The sequence below is a fragment of the Salvia splendens genome, unplaced genomic scaffold (genome assembly GCF_004379255.2).
Source record: "Salvia splendens isolate huo1 unplaced genomic scaffold, SspV2 ctg152, whole genome shotgun sequence".
Lineage (NCBI taxonomy): Eukaryota > Viridiplantae > Streptophyta > Magnoliopsida > Lamiales > Lamiaceae > Salvia > Salvia splendens.
In genome coordinates, this window is record NW_024598792.1 from 93,321 (window position 1) to 111,183 (window position 17,863).

General features: G+C 40.1%; 2 protein-coding genes and 1 pseudogene across 2 annotated transcripts; 1 reads left to right on the top strand and 2 right to left on the bottom strand.

Moving 5' to 3' along the window:
• Window positions 1-5,343: 5,343 nt before the first annotated feature.
• LOC121789166 lies at window positions 5,344-7,428 on the bottom strand (annotated as a pseudogene).
• Window positions 7,429-13,883: 6,455 nt separating this feature from the next.
• On the top strand, window positions 13,884-14,981 carry LOC121789148. The gene is made up of 3 exons (XM_042187656.1): window positions 13,884-13,895; window positions 14,010-14,765; window positions 14,847-14,981. The coding sequence occupies exons 1-3, from the start codon at window positions 13,884-13,886 to the stop codon at window positions 14,979-14,981; spliced, it is 903 nt and encodes a 300-aa protein (XP_042043590.1).
• On the bottom strand, window positions 14,034-16,088 carry LOC121789154. The gene is made up of 2 exons (XM_042187660.1): window positions 15,286-16,088; window positions 14,034-14,145 (listed from the first exon to the last, which is right to left on the bottom strand). The coding sequence occupies exon 1, from the start codon at window positions 15,784-15,786 to the stop codon at window positions 15,289-15,291; it is 498 nt and encodes a 165-aa protein (XP_042043594.1). The 5' UTR covers window positions 15,787-16,088; the 3' UTR covers window positions 14,034-14,145; window positions 15,286-15,288.
• Window positions 16,089-17,863: the final 1,775 nt, after the last annotated feature.

A 17,863-nucleotide genomic window follows, 5' to 3' on the forward strand; every position in this document is an offset into this window, starting at 1 on the left:
TACCGGACTCCTTTGAAAGGGGTTAGGAAGCCTTCGCTGTTCACATATCCGTTGTCACACAAGTAATACGTTCCTGCGGTCACAAAATAATGAATAAACAACATAACCAATTTTTGGAACACATAGCCTGGTTGTACTTACCTCTTCGGACTTTGAGACAGTTGGGCCGAGTCACAGTGTCGCGAAGAACCCACGAGTCAGCAACAGACCCCTCCCATCTAGGTCAGTGTTTTAAAAAACCGGACTGGACTGGCCGGTTCAACCACTAACCGGTAGGCAGTCCGGTCCGGTTCACCCCTAAAAACCACTAGCACATTGAATCGCCGCGAACCGGTAGAGCCGGCCGGTCCGACCGTGAACCGGAAACCGGTTTTACACTTTTTCAAAATATTTTTTTAAAATTTGTTGTTGCCTAGGACTTGAACACATGACCTCATCTCTAAATACCAACTCTTTTACCAATCCACCACATTGTCATTTTCAAATATTATGAACATTAATTATCCTTATACATTAAATCTGAAATTCTTTTTCCACCGAAACTAATAATTCATTTTAATTTTATATTCTTTTAAGAAATTGTTAATTATAATATATTTCTTATATTTTAATTATACTTTTACAATCACTAATATTTTACAATATAGGAGTTTATAATTATACATAGAGTTTAATACTAGTTTTTAATATTGTGTATTATAATTTATTAGTGTATTTAAACTTAACGTCATTAAATATTCTAATATACTAGTACAAGACTTGTTTTCTATAATAATACTATTAAATGTATAATACTATAATATTTATTGATAAACATTTGTATTCCGGTTCAACCAATGGTTCTACCAGTGAACCGGTTGAACCAGAGAACCAGTAACGACGTCGGTTCGCTTGCCGGTCCGGTTTTTAAAACATTGATCCAGGTAGAATGTACATGAACCTTAGGAACCAGTCACAAATTGCTAGTGTGTTGTTGCAATCTGGCCTTTGCGCGACCGGTAGCGAGGTGTATCAGCGATGCTAACACGCACGTTTATGTACGTCCCATCTAGTGCACCAAGGCACCCCTGTAATGGAAATTCAATCAATAAATTGTTCCACGCAACATAGTTAATTCAATATATATCGTTCACCTTAAACCATTTCCATCGTGGGTCGTCACATGTATCGTCAACCGGTATGGGCTGAACGAATAGGATACTATGGAGATGGATAACTGCTCGCATCACCTTGTACATGTAATGGCTGATGGTATGGTGGGCTAGAGTACTCAGAAACATTGCAACCTGCTCCTGTACTCGGACGTATCTTTGATCAACCAAACCTCACCTGTCGCGTAGAATCCGACATAAACGCCCAAATGCATTGCAATCCATTCGGAGGTTGCTGATGCAGTCTCTATCAGTTAGACCAAACAATCTATCCATGTGTCTCACTTGAGCAGGAAGCTTTGATGACATGCTCTAGGTAATAGCTGCAATTTCATCATTTCCAATATTCGACGAGGTAATAATTGTCCGGACCATGTTCAAAATTGTGAGGAGGTCTTGTTGTTGTGTCCTCACGATGTCCTCAATCATAATTACAACTTTCTCCGCCTCCTTCATCTTTCGTTGTCTTTCGTTAACCATCCTACACAAAGTAGGAAAATAATCACAGCCAAAAAATCTCAAAATTAACCCAAAAATCCCAAAAATCACAGACACAATTCAACAACTTTGACAATCTAAGTAATTCTTGCAAAAATCTAAAAACACACAACAAAATTCCATTATAAACACAACTTCAAGGATGCAGAAGAAAATTCGAGGTATTGAATTTGGGGCAAAATATCGCAGTCAAGGATGCAGAAGAAACTGTCGCAAAAAGTTGAAATCGCGACCGGCAATCACCAACAGACTCACAAACAAAAGTGTACAATATTACAATCTGACCAATTCTTGTAAAAATCACAGAAAACCCCACAAAATTCAATTATAAAAACTACTTCAAACATCAATACTCATTATCATAATTCAAATCGAAGCACATGACCGCCGACAAGGCTCATAACACAAAATTTCCAGTTTTGAATTTGGGGAAAATTTTTGAACTCAAAGATACAGGACCTGTCTCGAAAAGTTGAAATCGTTGCCAACAATGCGTCTTCTTCATGTCGCGGAGATGCTTGAAGATGTGGGGTTGTAGTTGGAGAAGTATGGTGTTGCAGTTGGAGAGGTTTGAGGGCAAATTTGGGAGAAAACGTCGATTAGGGATTTCTGAGAAAGAGAGATAAACTTTATACCACCAAATTCCTCCGAGAAGAATTTTCCTTAAACACCGATAGTTATCCCCGCTTCTATGAAACACGGTGATTTTATACCGGGCCACCCGATAGTTTTCATAGCTATCGAAGATAGGAAAAGGAGCTCAAACAGTGACCTTTTCCCACTTTCTCGCCCTTTTGATGCCTTTTTCACAAGTACCATTCAAGCCCTAACTTTTCCACTCACTTTTCTTAACATTTCTTAAAACTCGTGCCGCCCATAAATGTGACTCCTAATTAGCCAGTGACGAATATAATTTACTTTTAAAGTAATAAATCCAGGTGACTTACTTGGTTAAAAAGGTGAGAGAAAAAAAGAAAATGAGTGACGAATTTTGTGTAATACTAGTACCTCTCCATGTCCTCCATTAATTATCCATTTTTATCATTTCGTACATCTTTCATTAATTATTCGCTTTCATTTTTTTTTACCATAAATAGCTAGTAGACTTCACATTCTACTAAATCATTTCAATCATATTTTATTATAAAACTAATGGAGTGGTATATAAAAGTGAGACTCGGACTTCTCTAACCTTTTCAACTCATTTTCCTTTACATTTCTTAAAGCTCGTGCCGAAATTAAAATGGACAATTATTGGTTATGGGGGAGGATTTGTTAGAGTGTCCACTATAATGAGGACGCGGTTATAGCCGCGTTTAAGGCGGATGCGGGGCGGAAACGGGGCACCTTATAGTGGGAAGGGTGTCCGCCGCGGGGGTGGACGCGGCGGGTGAGGGGAGGGGGGCGGACGAGGAATCGCCGGGCGCGGGGCGAGGACGCGGCGGGGGGGCTATAGCCGCGCCTATAGGCGCGGCGCCTATAGCGGCGGACATTAGCCGCGGCTATGGACATGCGATTTTTAATTATTTTTTTTTTACACTTCAATTCACCTATAAATACACCCCACTCCATTCATTATTTTCACACCATTCAAACACAACATCTATACAAATTTCTCTCACTACAATTTGGGGTCGGAAATGAACAATTTGTGGAGAGACAACTGGAATGCTCTGATTCAACAGGTGCAACACCAGGTCGCCCAGGAAGTAGCGGCCCGTTTGGCAGAGGAGGCGGAGGATGCGGAGGATCCGATCCCTCGGACCATTACTCATCGGCGGACAATCCCACGAGACCATGTCGGTGCTCACCAACGTTTAATGGATGATTACTTCGTGGATAACCCTCGTTATCCACCCGAGATATTCCGCCGGAGATTCAGGATGTCGCAGCGGCTGTTCAACTATATAGCGACGAATTTGGCGGAGCGTTACCGGTGCTTCACCCTCCGGCGTGATGCGGTTGGCCGGATCGGGCTGTCCACACAACAGAAGTGCACCGCTGCAATCCGACAGCTTGCCTACGCTGGACCAGCGGACATGTTCGATGAATACCTACAGATGGGTGAGACGACTAGCCTCACGGTGCTTAGGCAGTTCTGTAAGGGGATCCGGGAAATTTTCGGTGGGGAGTTTCTACGGAAGCCCAACCCGGATGAGTGTCAGCGCCTACTTGATATGCACGGGTCGGTGCACGGCTTCCCAGGAATGTTAGGAAGCATCGATTGCATGCATTGGGAGTGGAGGAACTGCCCCGTGACATGGAAAGGCCAGTTCACTACTGGATTCAAAAGCAAACATCCAACGATGATACTGGAAGCCGTTGCGGACTACTGTCTAAAGATCTGGCATGCGTATTTCGCCGTGGCAGGTTCGAACAACGACATCAATGTTCTTCAGTCGTCGCCTCTCTTCAACGAGGAGTGCCGGGGGGAGGGGCCAGAAATCAGCTTCGTAGCCAACGGTACGCAGTACAGTAGGGGCTACTATTTGGCAGATGGAATATATCCGCGGTGGCCCGTATTCGTGAAGACTGTCCGCCAACCGGTAGGACCGAAGAAACAATATTTTGCGCGCAAACAAGAGAGTGCTAGGAAGGACGTTGAGCGGGCTTTTGGTGTCCTCCAATCGCGGTGGGCTATTATACGGTGTCCGGCACGAGTTTGGCACGAAGATGATGTCGCGAATATTATGTTAGCCTGTATCATATTGCATAATATGATAATAGAAGATGAAGGATTTGCGGCAGAGCGATGGGCGCCGGAAGAGGGGTGCAAGTACAAGTCACGGTGTCGCCTCCGCGCCGATCCAGATGGGCGTACCACGGAGCAATGAATATTTGATCCAACGCTTCGCTGATATCCGCAGGACCACATCACATAACACACTGCAGGCCGATTTGATTGAAGAAGTGTGGGCACGTAGGGGAGGTGGTGGCGTTGTGTAAACTTGGTAGTGATTTGTACTAGATTCAATGTAGTGTGTGATTTTAATTTTAATTTAGTGTGTAATTCTAATTTTAATTTTATTTTTATTTTTATTTTTATTTTTATTTTTATTTTTATTTTTATTTTTATTTTTATTTTTAATTCGTATAGTCGGCTTCTTCTAATCCACTAAGAGCCCACTAAGAGCCCGATAAATTTGTTCATAATTACTTGAAATATTATAAAATGAAAGTTGATTATAAAATTTGGGGGCTATTGGAGGTGTCCATCATAGTGGCGGACACAAAATTTTGGGGCTATGGACAATAAAATTGTGACTATGGACAAAAACTGGGGCGGGGCTATTGGGCGTGTCCGCTTATAGTGGACACCCTTACGTATTAACTTGGCAAAGACTATTAGACTAGTCCGCCTATTCAATATGCCCAACTTTTGACCAAAGTTTTCTTTTTCACGTGAATACCAGAGTTTATTTTAGGCAGAGTCCACAATTACACTCGTGAACTCCAATAAATCAAACATATCCATATATCATAGAGAACCATAGTTATATTTAACAGAATCTAACAGAATCGCACGGTTGAGTTTCTTTTCAAAAAATTGGATAAAGTGAGTACAAATTAATTTCATGCAGTTATGTATTTTCCTAATTAATGTTCTTGAAAATAGGGCATATTACTGTTGAGTATCAGAATATTCAAGTATTGATAATTAAAATATACCAAATAATATAGCAGCCAATAAAAATGAAAAAGATAACCAAGCAATAACATTCAAAGTAAACAGTAAACACCATTTAAAACCTTTTACCGTTTTACAACTACAATATATGTATCAAATAGCTTAATAGTAGTGATTACTAGTACAATTTATGTCACTTAATGCACAACACTACACAATCTAGCTGACGCAACATGTTTTGGACATTAACGTTTTGATTTTAAGGAAAACATAATTACCTTATCCATTAAATATATTTAAAAAACAACAAAGATTTGAGTATACTAAGCCGGCACAGTCCTGTTGGATCCATCGCCTTGTGCCGTCTGCTCGCCTTCATTCTCGCCCGACATCTCCTCCAGCGATTTCCCCTTCGCTTCCGGCACCAAGAAAGTGAAAAACAGCCCTAACAAGTTGACGCATCCGAGCACGATAAGCGTGTTCTTTATCCCTATCCCTGCTGGATACCCGTGATCCCTCTTGCTCGGATCCTTGGGCTGCGCCGCATACAAGAACCCGAACGCTCCTATAATCGCCCCCCGCCTTCCCCGCTGCCGCCGATATCCCGTGGCACGTCGACCTCAGCCTCGCCGGAAATATCTCCGCCGGCACCACAAACGTCGTGGCGTTGGGCCCGAAATTAGCGAAGAAGAACGTCAGCGCGTACATTATCACGAACCCGATCCTGTTGTCCTTCTTCGTCCAGTGATCGTAAGGAAACGCCAGAGCAAACATAAACAACCGTCATGAAGAAAAATCCCACAATCTGGATTGTGAACCTCCCGATTATATCGATGAACGCCACCGTGAACCAGTAGCCTGGCACGGTGGCGAAGAGAGCCACCAGCGTCTGCGCTCTCGCCACACGGAACACCTCGTGCACCGCGTTCATCGTCTCCGGCTTCGGGATCCACCCCACCGCAGTGAAGATGTCCTTCTGGAAGAGGTTGTTGCTGTAGAAAGCTATGTCAAGCAAGAACCATGTCGAAGTTGTGCCTAAAAGATGCATCCCGTGGCGTCTAGCGAACTCTCTTGAAAAAAGGCCGAAGCTGTTGGATGACTTGTCAGCATATTTCTCCACCTTCTCCTCCTCCGCCTCCAGATCGACATTCAGCACCTTCGCCATGTCCTGCGCAGCCTGCTTCGCGTTCTTCGCCACCAGCGCCGTGTATCGCGCGGTCTCAGGCATCTTCATCCGCCAGTAGAAAGTTAGGGCCGCAGGGAGTGCACCGAACATCACTATAATCCGCCAGATGTAGTCTGCCTCGGGCACCGTTGACCCGGCAGCGTTGTCCGCGTAGCTCGGCGCGTTGTAGGCGTGGTCGAAGGCCGCGGACACGATGAGAGCGACGATGCCGCTCGTGAGGATGCCAAAGCCCTGCATAGCCAGAAATTAAACTTAGCAGGGGCAAAAATGTACATAAAGCAAATGGTTTAAAAAATTGAGAAGGGTAAATATGTAAATTTGAAGAATGATTAGTATGGATGACGGGGCATTGTACGGTCCTTGCCTGCATGGCGAAGACGGCCGCGATGAAGGCGCCGCGGGTTTTCTTGTTGGCGTACTCGGACATGATGGTGGCGGAGAGGGGGTAGTCGCCGCCGATGCCGAAGCCGAGCCAGAAGCGGAAGAAGCAAAGGGTGGCCATGACGCCTTTAGGGGACTTGCCGAAGGAGAGGCCGGAGGCGATGGAGCAGACGATCATGAGGATGAGGGTGAGGCCGTAGACTTTCTTGCGGCCCATCTTGTCGCCGAGCCAGCCGAAGAAGAGCTGGCCGGCGAGGGTGCCGACGAGGGCGACGCCGGTGACCGCGGAGGAGACTTTGGGGGGCAAGGTGCCCGGCTTCGGCGCGTTGAGATTGGTGGTGTAGTAAATGCGGCCCAATAGCTTGGTGATGAGGGAGATGCTGAAGAGATCGTATGCATCGGTGAAGAATCCCATTCCGGCGATCAATATAGTCGTGAAATGGTAAAGCTGTGTCTTCGCTGTATCAAGTGCGTCCAGCACTTGGAGATGGTCTCCGGCCATCTTGATCTTAGTCAAAATTGGGGATTACTGCTGAACAAGTGAGAGTGAGTATGGTCTATGGATGTTCATGTTGTGTGAAATATAAGGTGTGTGCCGAATACATTGATATTCGCATCTCGAATATTTAAGGCATATACCAGAATGAGCTAAGTCAATAATTATCCAATTAGGTTTGATGAAGATGACGTTTTTTGCTTGATATTTTAGGTTAATTACACAGTTGTAGTTTCCTACTGGTAGTATTAGGCAGGCATCATCGTCATCATCGTCGGACAATGGCTAGAGACCAAAAAATTGAATTAATAATTCATTGATTAAAATTTTTGTAAACGCGTGTACAGGTAACAAGAAATTAAATAAGCAGGCAAGTTCTTCAAGTTTTCATATTTAAATACGTATTTTCATCAACTTGTAATCGAAGTCGTGGTCACACCAGATTTAATTACTCAACTCTATCAAAAAATAGAATTTATAATACCATAATTCGTTGACAAATTGAAGTCTTTAACGGACCATAAACACTTAATTTAAGCTTTCGGTAAGAGGGGGAGAGTTAATTAATACTGAAAAGGAAGAGTTTCTTTCTGTAATTTGTGCGCGTATGAAATGGTGGTTATCCTTATTTTAATTGTGGGCTAGAGTTTTTCTTAATGCACTCCTGAGGTTGGGCTAGCTAATCAGTTTATTTTGGGCGAAAAATGCTAGAGGCCCAGTGATAAAGCAATTCCTTTGGGCTTCAAAATTCTTCGCGCTTTTTGTTGGGCTAGTATTTATAGCTTCTGGGCTAGAGGATTGAATTTCTTTTGAGCTTAAGAGCATCCACAACGGTGGTGACCCAACCCGCGTCCGTCCGCGCCGCTGGCACGAACGTGTCTCGCCGCCGCTGCGCTCGCGCCGTGCCAGCGAGCAGGACACGTGGCGCGCGGCGATGCAAATCAATAAAGGATGTCAACATAAAAATAATCAAAATGACGTAGAGAACAAGATCAAATGCAGACGATTGTGGAGTTTTTTTGATGAGACATATGGAGTGTCATCATGGTGAGCGGGAACAAGATTGGAAATGTGTATTATCTACAAGAAGTAAGGGAACACTCCAAAGATTAAGAGTAAAGTATTGCAGCGCATTAATGTTGTCGGAAATAAACCATGTGTCATTGAAAAACTTGGCAACAGTATCAAAGCATTTTGAAGAATATGGGAAAAACAATGATATAGATGTGAAAAAATTATTGTAAACTTCAAGCGTTCATGAACTATTGTAGAAAACTTCATTTAAATTCAATACAAGTTCTTATGTTACATTAATATCTTGTTCACTATTTACTTCACTGTTACATTAAGGAAACCAATGTGATCCTTGCCACGGTTAAGTGAAGTGTCTTTGATATTTGCGTATAGTGATGTATTTTGTTAACAACAGTGAAGTAAAAACATGTTTATAGTGATGTTTCTTTAATTTTTGGCTATAGTGATGTATTTTATTAACAACAGTGAAGTAAAAACATGGTTATAGTGATGTGTTCCACGGTTAAGTGATGTTTCTTTGATTTTTGGCTATAGTGATGTATTTTTATTAACAACAGTGAAGTAAAAACATGGTTATAGTGATGTGTTCCACGGTTAAGTGATGTTTCTTTGATTTTTGGCTATAGTGATGTATTTTATTAACAACAAAGAAGTAAAAACATAGTTATAGTGATGTAATCCAGGGTTAGAGTGATGTTTCTTTGATTTTTGGCTATAGTGATGTATTTTGTTAACAACAGTGAAGTAAAAACATGGTTATAGTGATGTGTTCCACGGTTAAGTGATGTTTCTTTGATTTTTGGCTATAGTGATATATTTTATTAACAACAGTGAAGTAAAACCTAGTTATAGTGATGTAATCCAGGGTTAGAGTGATGTTTCTTTGATTTTTTGCTATAGTGATGTATTTTTGGACATACAATTCATAGCCGTTGCCTTTGAATTTTTTTTAATTAAAAAACCGATTAAAAATAAAAAAAATTTCACTTCCCAAAATAATATATCCGTTTATTACCGTTTTTTACCACTTTTTTATTTTTTTATTTTTTTCCCCCAAAAATACACACTTTCATCTATAAATACCCCCACTTTCACACCCAAAAATTCACATCAACTACACAATTCTCATCTTCATTCTCCCATATCCATCCTCATCTTCATTCTCTCATATCCATTTTCATCTTCATTCTCTCATACCCTACAACATAACAATGTCCGGCCAAGCCGATGACCACCCGCCCACTCACGGTTGGAACCCCGAATGGTTCGGTTCACAACCGTTTCCTAGTCCGGAAACGGAATATTCGGCCCCTCCTCAAACCCAAGATTCGGGCGTTCCGGGTGGCTACCGGCCATACCCAATCGACGACCAAGGTGCCTCCGAAAGGCGATACGGGTGGACACCGGAGCCTAGGCCGACCTCCCCCTCCCAAACTCCGCCTCCTCCTACTCGCGGTGTCCGAACACCGTACACTCCGGCGGAGATGGATAAATTATTCTATGCGTACTTGAAAATCTTCGAAGATGCGGTGGTTGGCACGAACCAATCCGGCGATCACTTTTGGTAGCGCGTCTCTCGCCGGTACAATGAAAACCGGCCGACGGGAACGATCGAGCGCAACGAGAGTATGGTGCGCAACTCCATCGGCCGAGCCAACGAAGAAATTGGCAAGTTCAATGGCTATTTCCTCCAGGAGATCCGGAATGCCGGGAGCGGCCGAGCGAGGTCGACATCATCACTGCCGCGCTGAGCACCTACCAATCCATGAACGGCAAGTCGTTCAAGTACCTCAATGTTTGGCAAGACACGCGGACGCACCCGAAGTATATGGGAGGCGTAACATCCTCCTCTAGCGGCTCCTCCAAACGGTCAAGGTCGGTATCCCTATCCGACACCGGCTCCGAAAAGTGGCTAGCCAACTCGCCGGAGCTAACTTGGGTAGCCCCGACGCCGGACCAAGTGGTTCCCGACGCCGACCGCAAGGAAGGAAGAAGGCGGAGGCCGACCGCCGTCGCGCCGCGACTCCATCTGCCCCCGCTCCCGAACCCGCTCCCTTTGCGCCACCTCCACCCCCGAACAACTCGTTGTGGATGCTCTTAGAGCATCTCCAGTGGGCGGACATCCCACTAGGACATCCACTAGGACATCCCAAAAACACCTCCTGCCACGTCACTAGGACTTCCCATCCCACTGCCACGTCACTAGGACATCCCCTGCACAATCCGCCCTTCCCATCGCCCTTCCCACTAGGACATCCGGCAATAAAAAAAATCACAATAATTTAATTACGTAAAAACAGAAATATAATTTTGACACTGAATACGGGAAAGCAAAATACGGGCAAAAATACATATTCATAAAACATAAAAAAACATAGTTAGAAAAAAAAGCAAAATACATAGTCATTCGAAAAAAGAAAAATACATAATCCAACATCCCCGGCTCACTCCGCGTTGAAATGAAGTTCAACGAGCCGTATATATAGAGTTTTTTTTTTAAAATAATAATTTCCGGACGTCCGACCGGGACGTCCGACCCTTGCCACAGTGGCGGACGTCCGCCTACCCGTCGCCGGGACGTCCGAGGACACCCGACGTCCTCACGGGACGTCCGTATCCGACCCTAAACGCCACAATGGCGGACGTCCCGGTCGCCCGTCGCGACGTCCGACCGGACGTCCGCCATTGGAGATGCTCTTAGGCCAACTCAATATGGCCGATAGGTCAACTATGACCCCCACGCAACTTCAAACGCACGAGACCATGATATTAGGTCTCCAAAAACAATTGGGGTTAGTGCCGCCGGATGAGTAGTCTTCCTCGGGTAATATTAGCCAATAATTATGTAATTTTTAATTTTTAGGAGTTTAATTATGTAATTTTTAATTTTTAGTATTTTAATTATGTAATTTTTAATTTTTAGGATTTTAATTATGTCTTTTTTATTTTATTTGTAATTTGTAATATTTATTGTGGTTTTTTAATGAATTTTAATATTATGGAAATATTTTTGTTTAATTGAATTTTAAATTGAATTGTGCTCGTCCTTGCGGAAGAGCACAGCTGTGAGTGTTGTGCTCTTGCCAGAGAGCAGGCATGAATAGTGGCGTTGTGCCCACAACCGTGCTCGCTGGCAAGAGCACGGTTGTGGATGCTCTAACTTAATTAAATTGTTGTACTATATTCAACTTATCTTTAGTAAGATTAATTAATTGTTAAGTATAAATTAAATTAATTACTTGGACTCATTTTCCTTTAATTTATATAATTAAGGGAGAAAGCTTCAAAAAGCGAGCCTAATTATATAATTAATTTCTAATTAATGACAGGCATGAGACTAATTCTTGAGCTTGCATAACCAATTTAAATGCCTAGGAATGGAGTTAATCAAATACTCCAAGATTGAATTAAATCTTTCGATTTAATTAAGTAATTAATTTACATAAGATTAATTAAATATCTTGATTTAATTTAAGTAACTCTTTGAATTTTAGTCTTTGGAGTCAATAATTCCAAGTAATTAAATCCCTCGATTCAATTAAAGTAAAGAGATAATGCTTGAAATAACAAGACGATATATGGAATGCATATTCCAATCGAATAGGTGATATTACTTGAATCTAAATAGCTTATTGTGTTTTCTCCAAGTAGGGCGATCAAAAAACGTAACTTTCAGGCGAAGAATCATTTATAGAAAATGGAAACATACAAAATGTGGGCTTTTCTATTCTTCGCTTTAGTGTGAATGCAACTATGAAATATTTTCAAAGAGCTATGATATTAATATTTTTTTGATAACCCGAACGCAAGTTTGTTGTTTATTAATGTTTTTTGGTTGTCATAAATGTGTGTTTCATGTAATAGTCTCATGTGATGTCTATCTGTTTGATTATGTCAAAAAATGATAATCGAATTTGGATTCTAACAAAGAGAAATATTGATCCATATTAGAACTAATGTACACGTGACTATGTGTCATCAAGTGGATTAGTTGATCCGGTGATCGTATGTAAAATATGGTCACCTCCCAAACACATAAAGAATGTTTAGATATGGTTGGAATATGTATTATTACTATTATCATTAATCCTATTATTATTATTTGAGTATGTATTATTGAATAAATATAGCAAATTAATCCTAGTAGGATCTTTTGTTTGATGAGGGAACAATAACATGACATAACAAAGGTATGGCGAAAGGAATGGGGTGGGAGAGATCTCTGTTGCAGATGTCATTATTCCTTTATTATTCTTCAATGAAAATCAAATTATTTATATTTAAACTTGTGAAGGGATGGAGTAAAAAACAATTTCCATATCATTCAAGCAGTCAAGTGGGATCAATATTAAGTAATACTGCTGTCACAATCCTTTGACTTTTTAATAAAATACTCTCCCCGTTGTTAAAAAGTAGTCTAGAATAACATTATTTTAATGAGAAATTGAAAAAAAAAATAAAAAACTAAAAAAAAATAAAGAAAGATTTAGAGAAAAAATGGATAAAATATAAAAGAGAAACTTTCCATATTTAAAAAGAAAATTATTTTTTATGGACAATCTAAAATGACAAATTAAGATTAAACATTCACCGAAACTGAAGGCATGTTGCACAAATATTAATAGTGTTTAACTTGCTAGGTTGACAAAAGCTTAAATGGAATTAATTAAATCAATTAGCTGTCAATATTAGTAATATTAAAGCGATTAACTTGTCTATGTAGACCAAACCTCAAATGGAATTTTAATTAAATGTACAATTTTCAATTTTTCATTGTATTTTAACTTCGCACACAAACTTTGAAAGTTGGATACAAATATATTAATTTAAATATTAAGATAAAATTTACACAAACTAAACATAGTTTTAAAATTGAATCTAACATCACAGTTGCCATGATGCCCCTTCCTTAATATGATACTCCCTCCGTCCCCCATTTGGAGTCGTTGTTTGACTCGGCACGGGTTTTAAGGAAGTGTTTGAATGGTTGGTGTAGTAAATGGAGGTAGGTAGTGGAATGTGGGACCACTTTGACTTTTGGTGTAATAAATGTAATTGAATCAAATTCAATGTTTAATTTTAATTTAATGTTTCAATTTAAACAATGCAATTAAATTAAATTTTCAATTTAATTGTGTAGTCATTAACTAAATTCATTAACAATGTGGGACCTCAATTGAAACCATGTTTACTGCCTTACACAAAATTGAATGAAAAAAAAGTGCAAGTTGCACTATAAATGCAAAATTAAAGCTGCAATTGTGTATAGATAGGGCACGTTTCCTATTTCAGTCTCCTGCCAAAAATTGAGAGGGAATGCCAATTTAATTTAGTGGAGGGAATTCTTACAAGTAAGGAGGGAAAATGTACAAGGACATTCAAATTGTTCACCACTCCTATAAATACATTCACTTCTACTCTTCATTTACTTCCACCAACCAAAACAAAAAAAAAAGGAAAATCTATTGGTTTTGTAGTATACCCTCAGAAAATTTTCATCACTGGGTAATGGAGAATGAGGTGGTCCAAGTGTTGGACCCTGATTAGGAGCAGCAGGGGCAGTGGCAGGGGCAGTCCGGATGGCATCGGCCTACATTAGCCTTGACTAGCCAACAAAAAAACCTCATTGCACAGTTTCTTCTACAGCGAAGTAGTGCTGGAGTGCTGCCAAGAGGTTCTTGTGCAGAGGCTGCCAATAAATTCAACATCCACAAAAGGACAGCAGAGAGAATATGGCACATCAGTAAGCAGCAGATGGACAGAGGGGAACCTGTCATGATGCAAGGCAAAGTAAAAGGTTATCAACACAAAGACAAACTCATGTTAGATGAAGACAAGTTTAGAAACCTGTCCATGCTTGAGAGATCAACCATAAGGAAGGTTGCTTCTAAGATGGAAGTAAGCAAGACAACAATTGGTAGATTTCTTAAGAGGAATCAATTGAAACCTCATACAAGTGCTATCAAGCCTACACTTACTGAAACCAACAAAATTGCAAGGATAAAATGGTGTCTTTCTCATATTCAGCCAACACTCGCTGAAGGTAAACTTCTTTACCATTCAATGCACAACATTGTCCATATTGACGAGAAATGGTTCTACATGACAAAGACATCAGATAGATACTACCTGTTGCCGGATGAAGATGTGCCATACAGGTCCTGTAAGTCCAAGAGATTCATCACTAAAGTGATGTTCATGGCTGCTGTGAGTAGGCCACTATGTGGGCCTGATGGAGACATCATATTCGATGGTAAAATAGGGTTATTTCCATTCACAGAACAGATACCAGCCCAAAGAAGTTCAAAGAACAGGCCAAAAGGGACAATGGAGACAAAGCCAATTCAGTCAATTACCAAGGAAGTCATGACAGCTTGTCTCATAAACCAGGTATGCCACTTTTTATGCCAATAAAGCTATCAGACATCATATTCATGTCATCACATAGTCACATACACAGTTTGTTGCCAGATTATACCATCAATCAAAGCCAAATGGCCAGCCAATGCAAGCAAGAAGATTTTCATACAGCAAGATAATGCCAAACAACATCAGATTGCACATATCACAATCATCAACAATTCTCCCTGCCTCAATATCACATAAACATGGATCAATATCATATACACAGTCAGGAACAATACCCACGGCCTCAATATTACATCCTCAAGGACCAATATCACATAAACAGTGAGGAACAATTCCCACATCCTCAATATCACATACACATTCACCAATATCGCATAAACAATCAGGAGCAATTCCCACAGCCTCATACATGGAGCAATGCACATAAACATGAAGTAATTCATATAAACATGGAGTACATCAGAAATAGGCTACATTTTCCTAATGTCAAAAGCCTCCAAACCCTAAAAAGGGGGTGGCTCTGAATTAGAAAAAAACTCACAAATCAGAAGATATCCTTCATGCAAGGAAACATGATCAAGAGCATAGCTTTTTCATTGTCGATGTACTCCCTGTTTGGCTCCACCGCCGGCTGCATTGCTCCATCTATGCCTTCCCCGATGTCATCCAAACCGAACAGAGGTGCTTCGCTTTCCCCCAGATTAACATAGCCTGAAGGCGGCTTGAAGTCCGGCCAATCAAAGGGGGCTTCGGTTTCAGATCCGTCGAAACCCTTAGCCGGATCTTCGGTTTCAGATCCGTCGATTAATGGGGACGGAGATTCACTGTCAGGAACGTAGAAGCCCTCGGACGGAGGCTGAGTTTCAGATCCATCCATAGCGTCCAACGGATCTTCGGTTTCAGATCCGTCAAACACCAAATCGGGAGGTGTCGGCCCTTCACAACCGTCGTCGCCTATGAACGGTGGAACACCGTGAACCACGGACCGACGACCTATTGCGTCGCCATCAACCCAGTCCGGCGGTGATTCAGGGGTGTCCATCGTTTCGGAGGGAGGCGGAGGGAGGCGGAGTGAGGCAGAGAGAAAGAGGAGTAATGAGAGAGATGTTTACGGGAGTGAGAGAGGGAGAGAGTCGGGAGTGAGAGAGTTGAAATCGAGAGTGAGAGTAGACTAGGGTTAGCACTTTCTATTTTCTTTTTTTTTAAGTGTAAATAATGGCATTTTATGTAAAATTTGGTAAAAATAGAGGGTAATTTTGATGTCCAAAAATGGTAAGTGGGAAGAGTGACTCTTATTGGGGGACATCCCGAAAAGGAAATTAGCGACTCTTATTCGGGGACGGAGGGAGTATCTTTTAACATTTGTATCATATGGAGTACTCTCTATGTTATAAGTAAATTTTTTTTAAGTTCTACTGCCATGGATTATTTTTTATTTTTACCAATATGAAATTAGTTACACTCTTATTATTTTTATTTTTACCAAAAGGAAATTAGTTACTCTCTTGTTAATTAGTACTCCCTCCGTCCTCCAAAGTTTGTCCCATTTTATCATTTTCATCCGTCCCACAAAGTTTGTCTCACTTGGAATCTTACCAAAAATAGACATTAAATACATCCCTCAATCTCCTCAATGTGAGACCCTTATTCCACTACACACCTTCATTTACTACAAGGTCAAACAATTTCTTAAAACTCGTGTTGAGTCAAATTGGGACAAATTTGGGGTCGGAGGGAGTATTATTTTTTTTTATTTTAATTTTTCAAAAAAAAATTACTTTCTTTATCTCTCATATTTTCTTCTTTTTTTTACTTTATTCTTCCTTCAGGTAACTCAATAAATATCATTTTCTTAAATCAAACGGTCAAAAGAAATTAATCACTTGTAGGAAGACCTGTAGAGCTTAATTTATGGGTACCTTTTGATTTTATGGACAAATTTGAAAATTAAGAATAAATAAGCACACCTCTCTTGTCCCATTAATTGTCTCATTTCATCTGGTCCTCATTAATTGTCTCATTTCATTTTTATTATTTTTGATAAATTAACCACATATTCCACTAACTCATTCTACTTATAATTATTATAAATTTATACTCCATCCGTTCATGAAAAAGATCTCATTTGGCCATTTTTTGGGTATCCATAAAAATAATCTAATTTCTAAAAATGGAAAGATTCTTCTCTCTCTTATCTTAACCACTTTTTCTCCTTCTCTTTATTACTTTATCAATTTGTTATTAAACTCGTCTCTTCCACAGATAAGACTATTTTTTTAAGAACTGGTGATGTATAAAAGTAGGTTTTACAATTCACTAACTTTTTTCTCATTTTTTCTCTATTAAGTTACACAATTTCTTAAAATCCGTGACGGACAATTATAAAATAATTAAATAGGGATAGATGGTGTACTATAATTTTTTTTCTTCATAAATTGAATATAAAATCTCTTTTTGAGGTAACAATGCTTCATTAAAATGCTATCGTTTTACATGAAGTAGCGCAATATCAACAAATATTCAGATTCAATTTGAGGAAAGTATATAACAATATTAAAGTTTGCATATTCATTTACTTTCCAAGTTTGTAAAATGAGTGTAACTTTAATTCTGTTTTGTATCAGTCTAGTTACTTTGAGACTTAATTACAAAATCATTTATCATTGAAACCTAAATAAATACGTCATCCATTTCATAAAAATATGGACAGTTAATATGGATAGAGAATTAAGACAAATTGGTTAAGTAAGAGAGAAGGGGGAATGATAGTTAAAGCAATGCATGTTAGTGGATAGTGGGACACATATTGTTAGTAGTGTTTAATGGTAGTATAAGTCGTGAATAAGTTGATGTATAAGGTACTAAATTGTGATAATTTTATAAAAGTTGAATGCATATATTTTTGTGGGGCTAACGAAAATGGAAAGTTCACATGTTTTTATGGAACGAAGGAAGTAAATAAAGTTGGTTATGATCAGCCAGCAAGTTTTCCATGCATGTCACTATCTGCAGCTGCAAGCAGACTGTTTACAAATATGCAAACATGATTAAGTATGATTAAACTAATTAATGTGAAATTAATTTGGTATGATACATACATGTTTGAACGTTGAAGTAAT

Coding starts and splice junctions, on each gene's coding strand:
- LOC121789148 (XM_042187656.1), top strand. Junction 14,766..14,846: donor CAGCTTGTCTCATAAACCAG/GTATGCCACTTT, acceptor GTTTGTTGCCAG/ATTATACCATCAATCAAAGC.
- LOC121789154 (XM_042187660.1), bottom strand. CDS start 15,786: ATGGACACCCCTGAATCACCGCCGGACTGGGTTGATGGCGACGCAATA.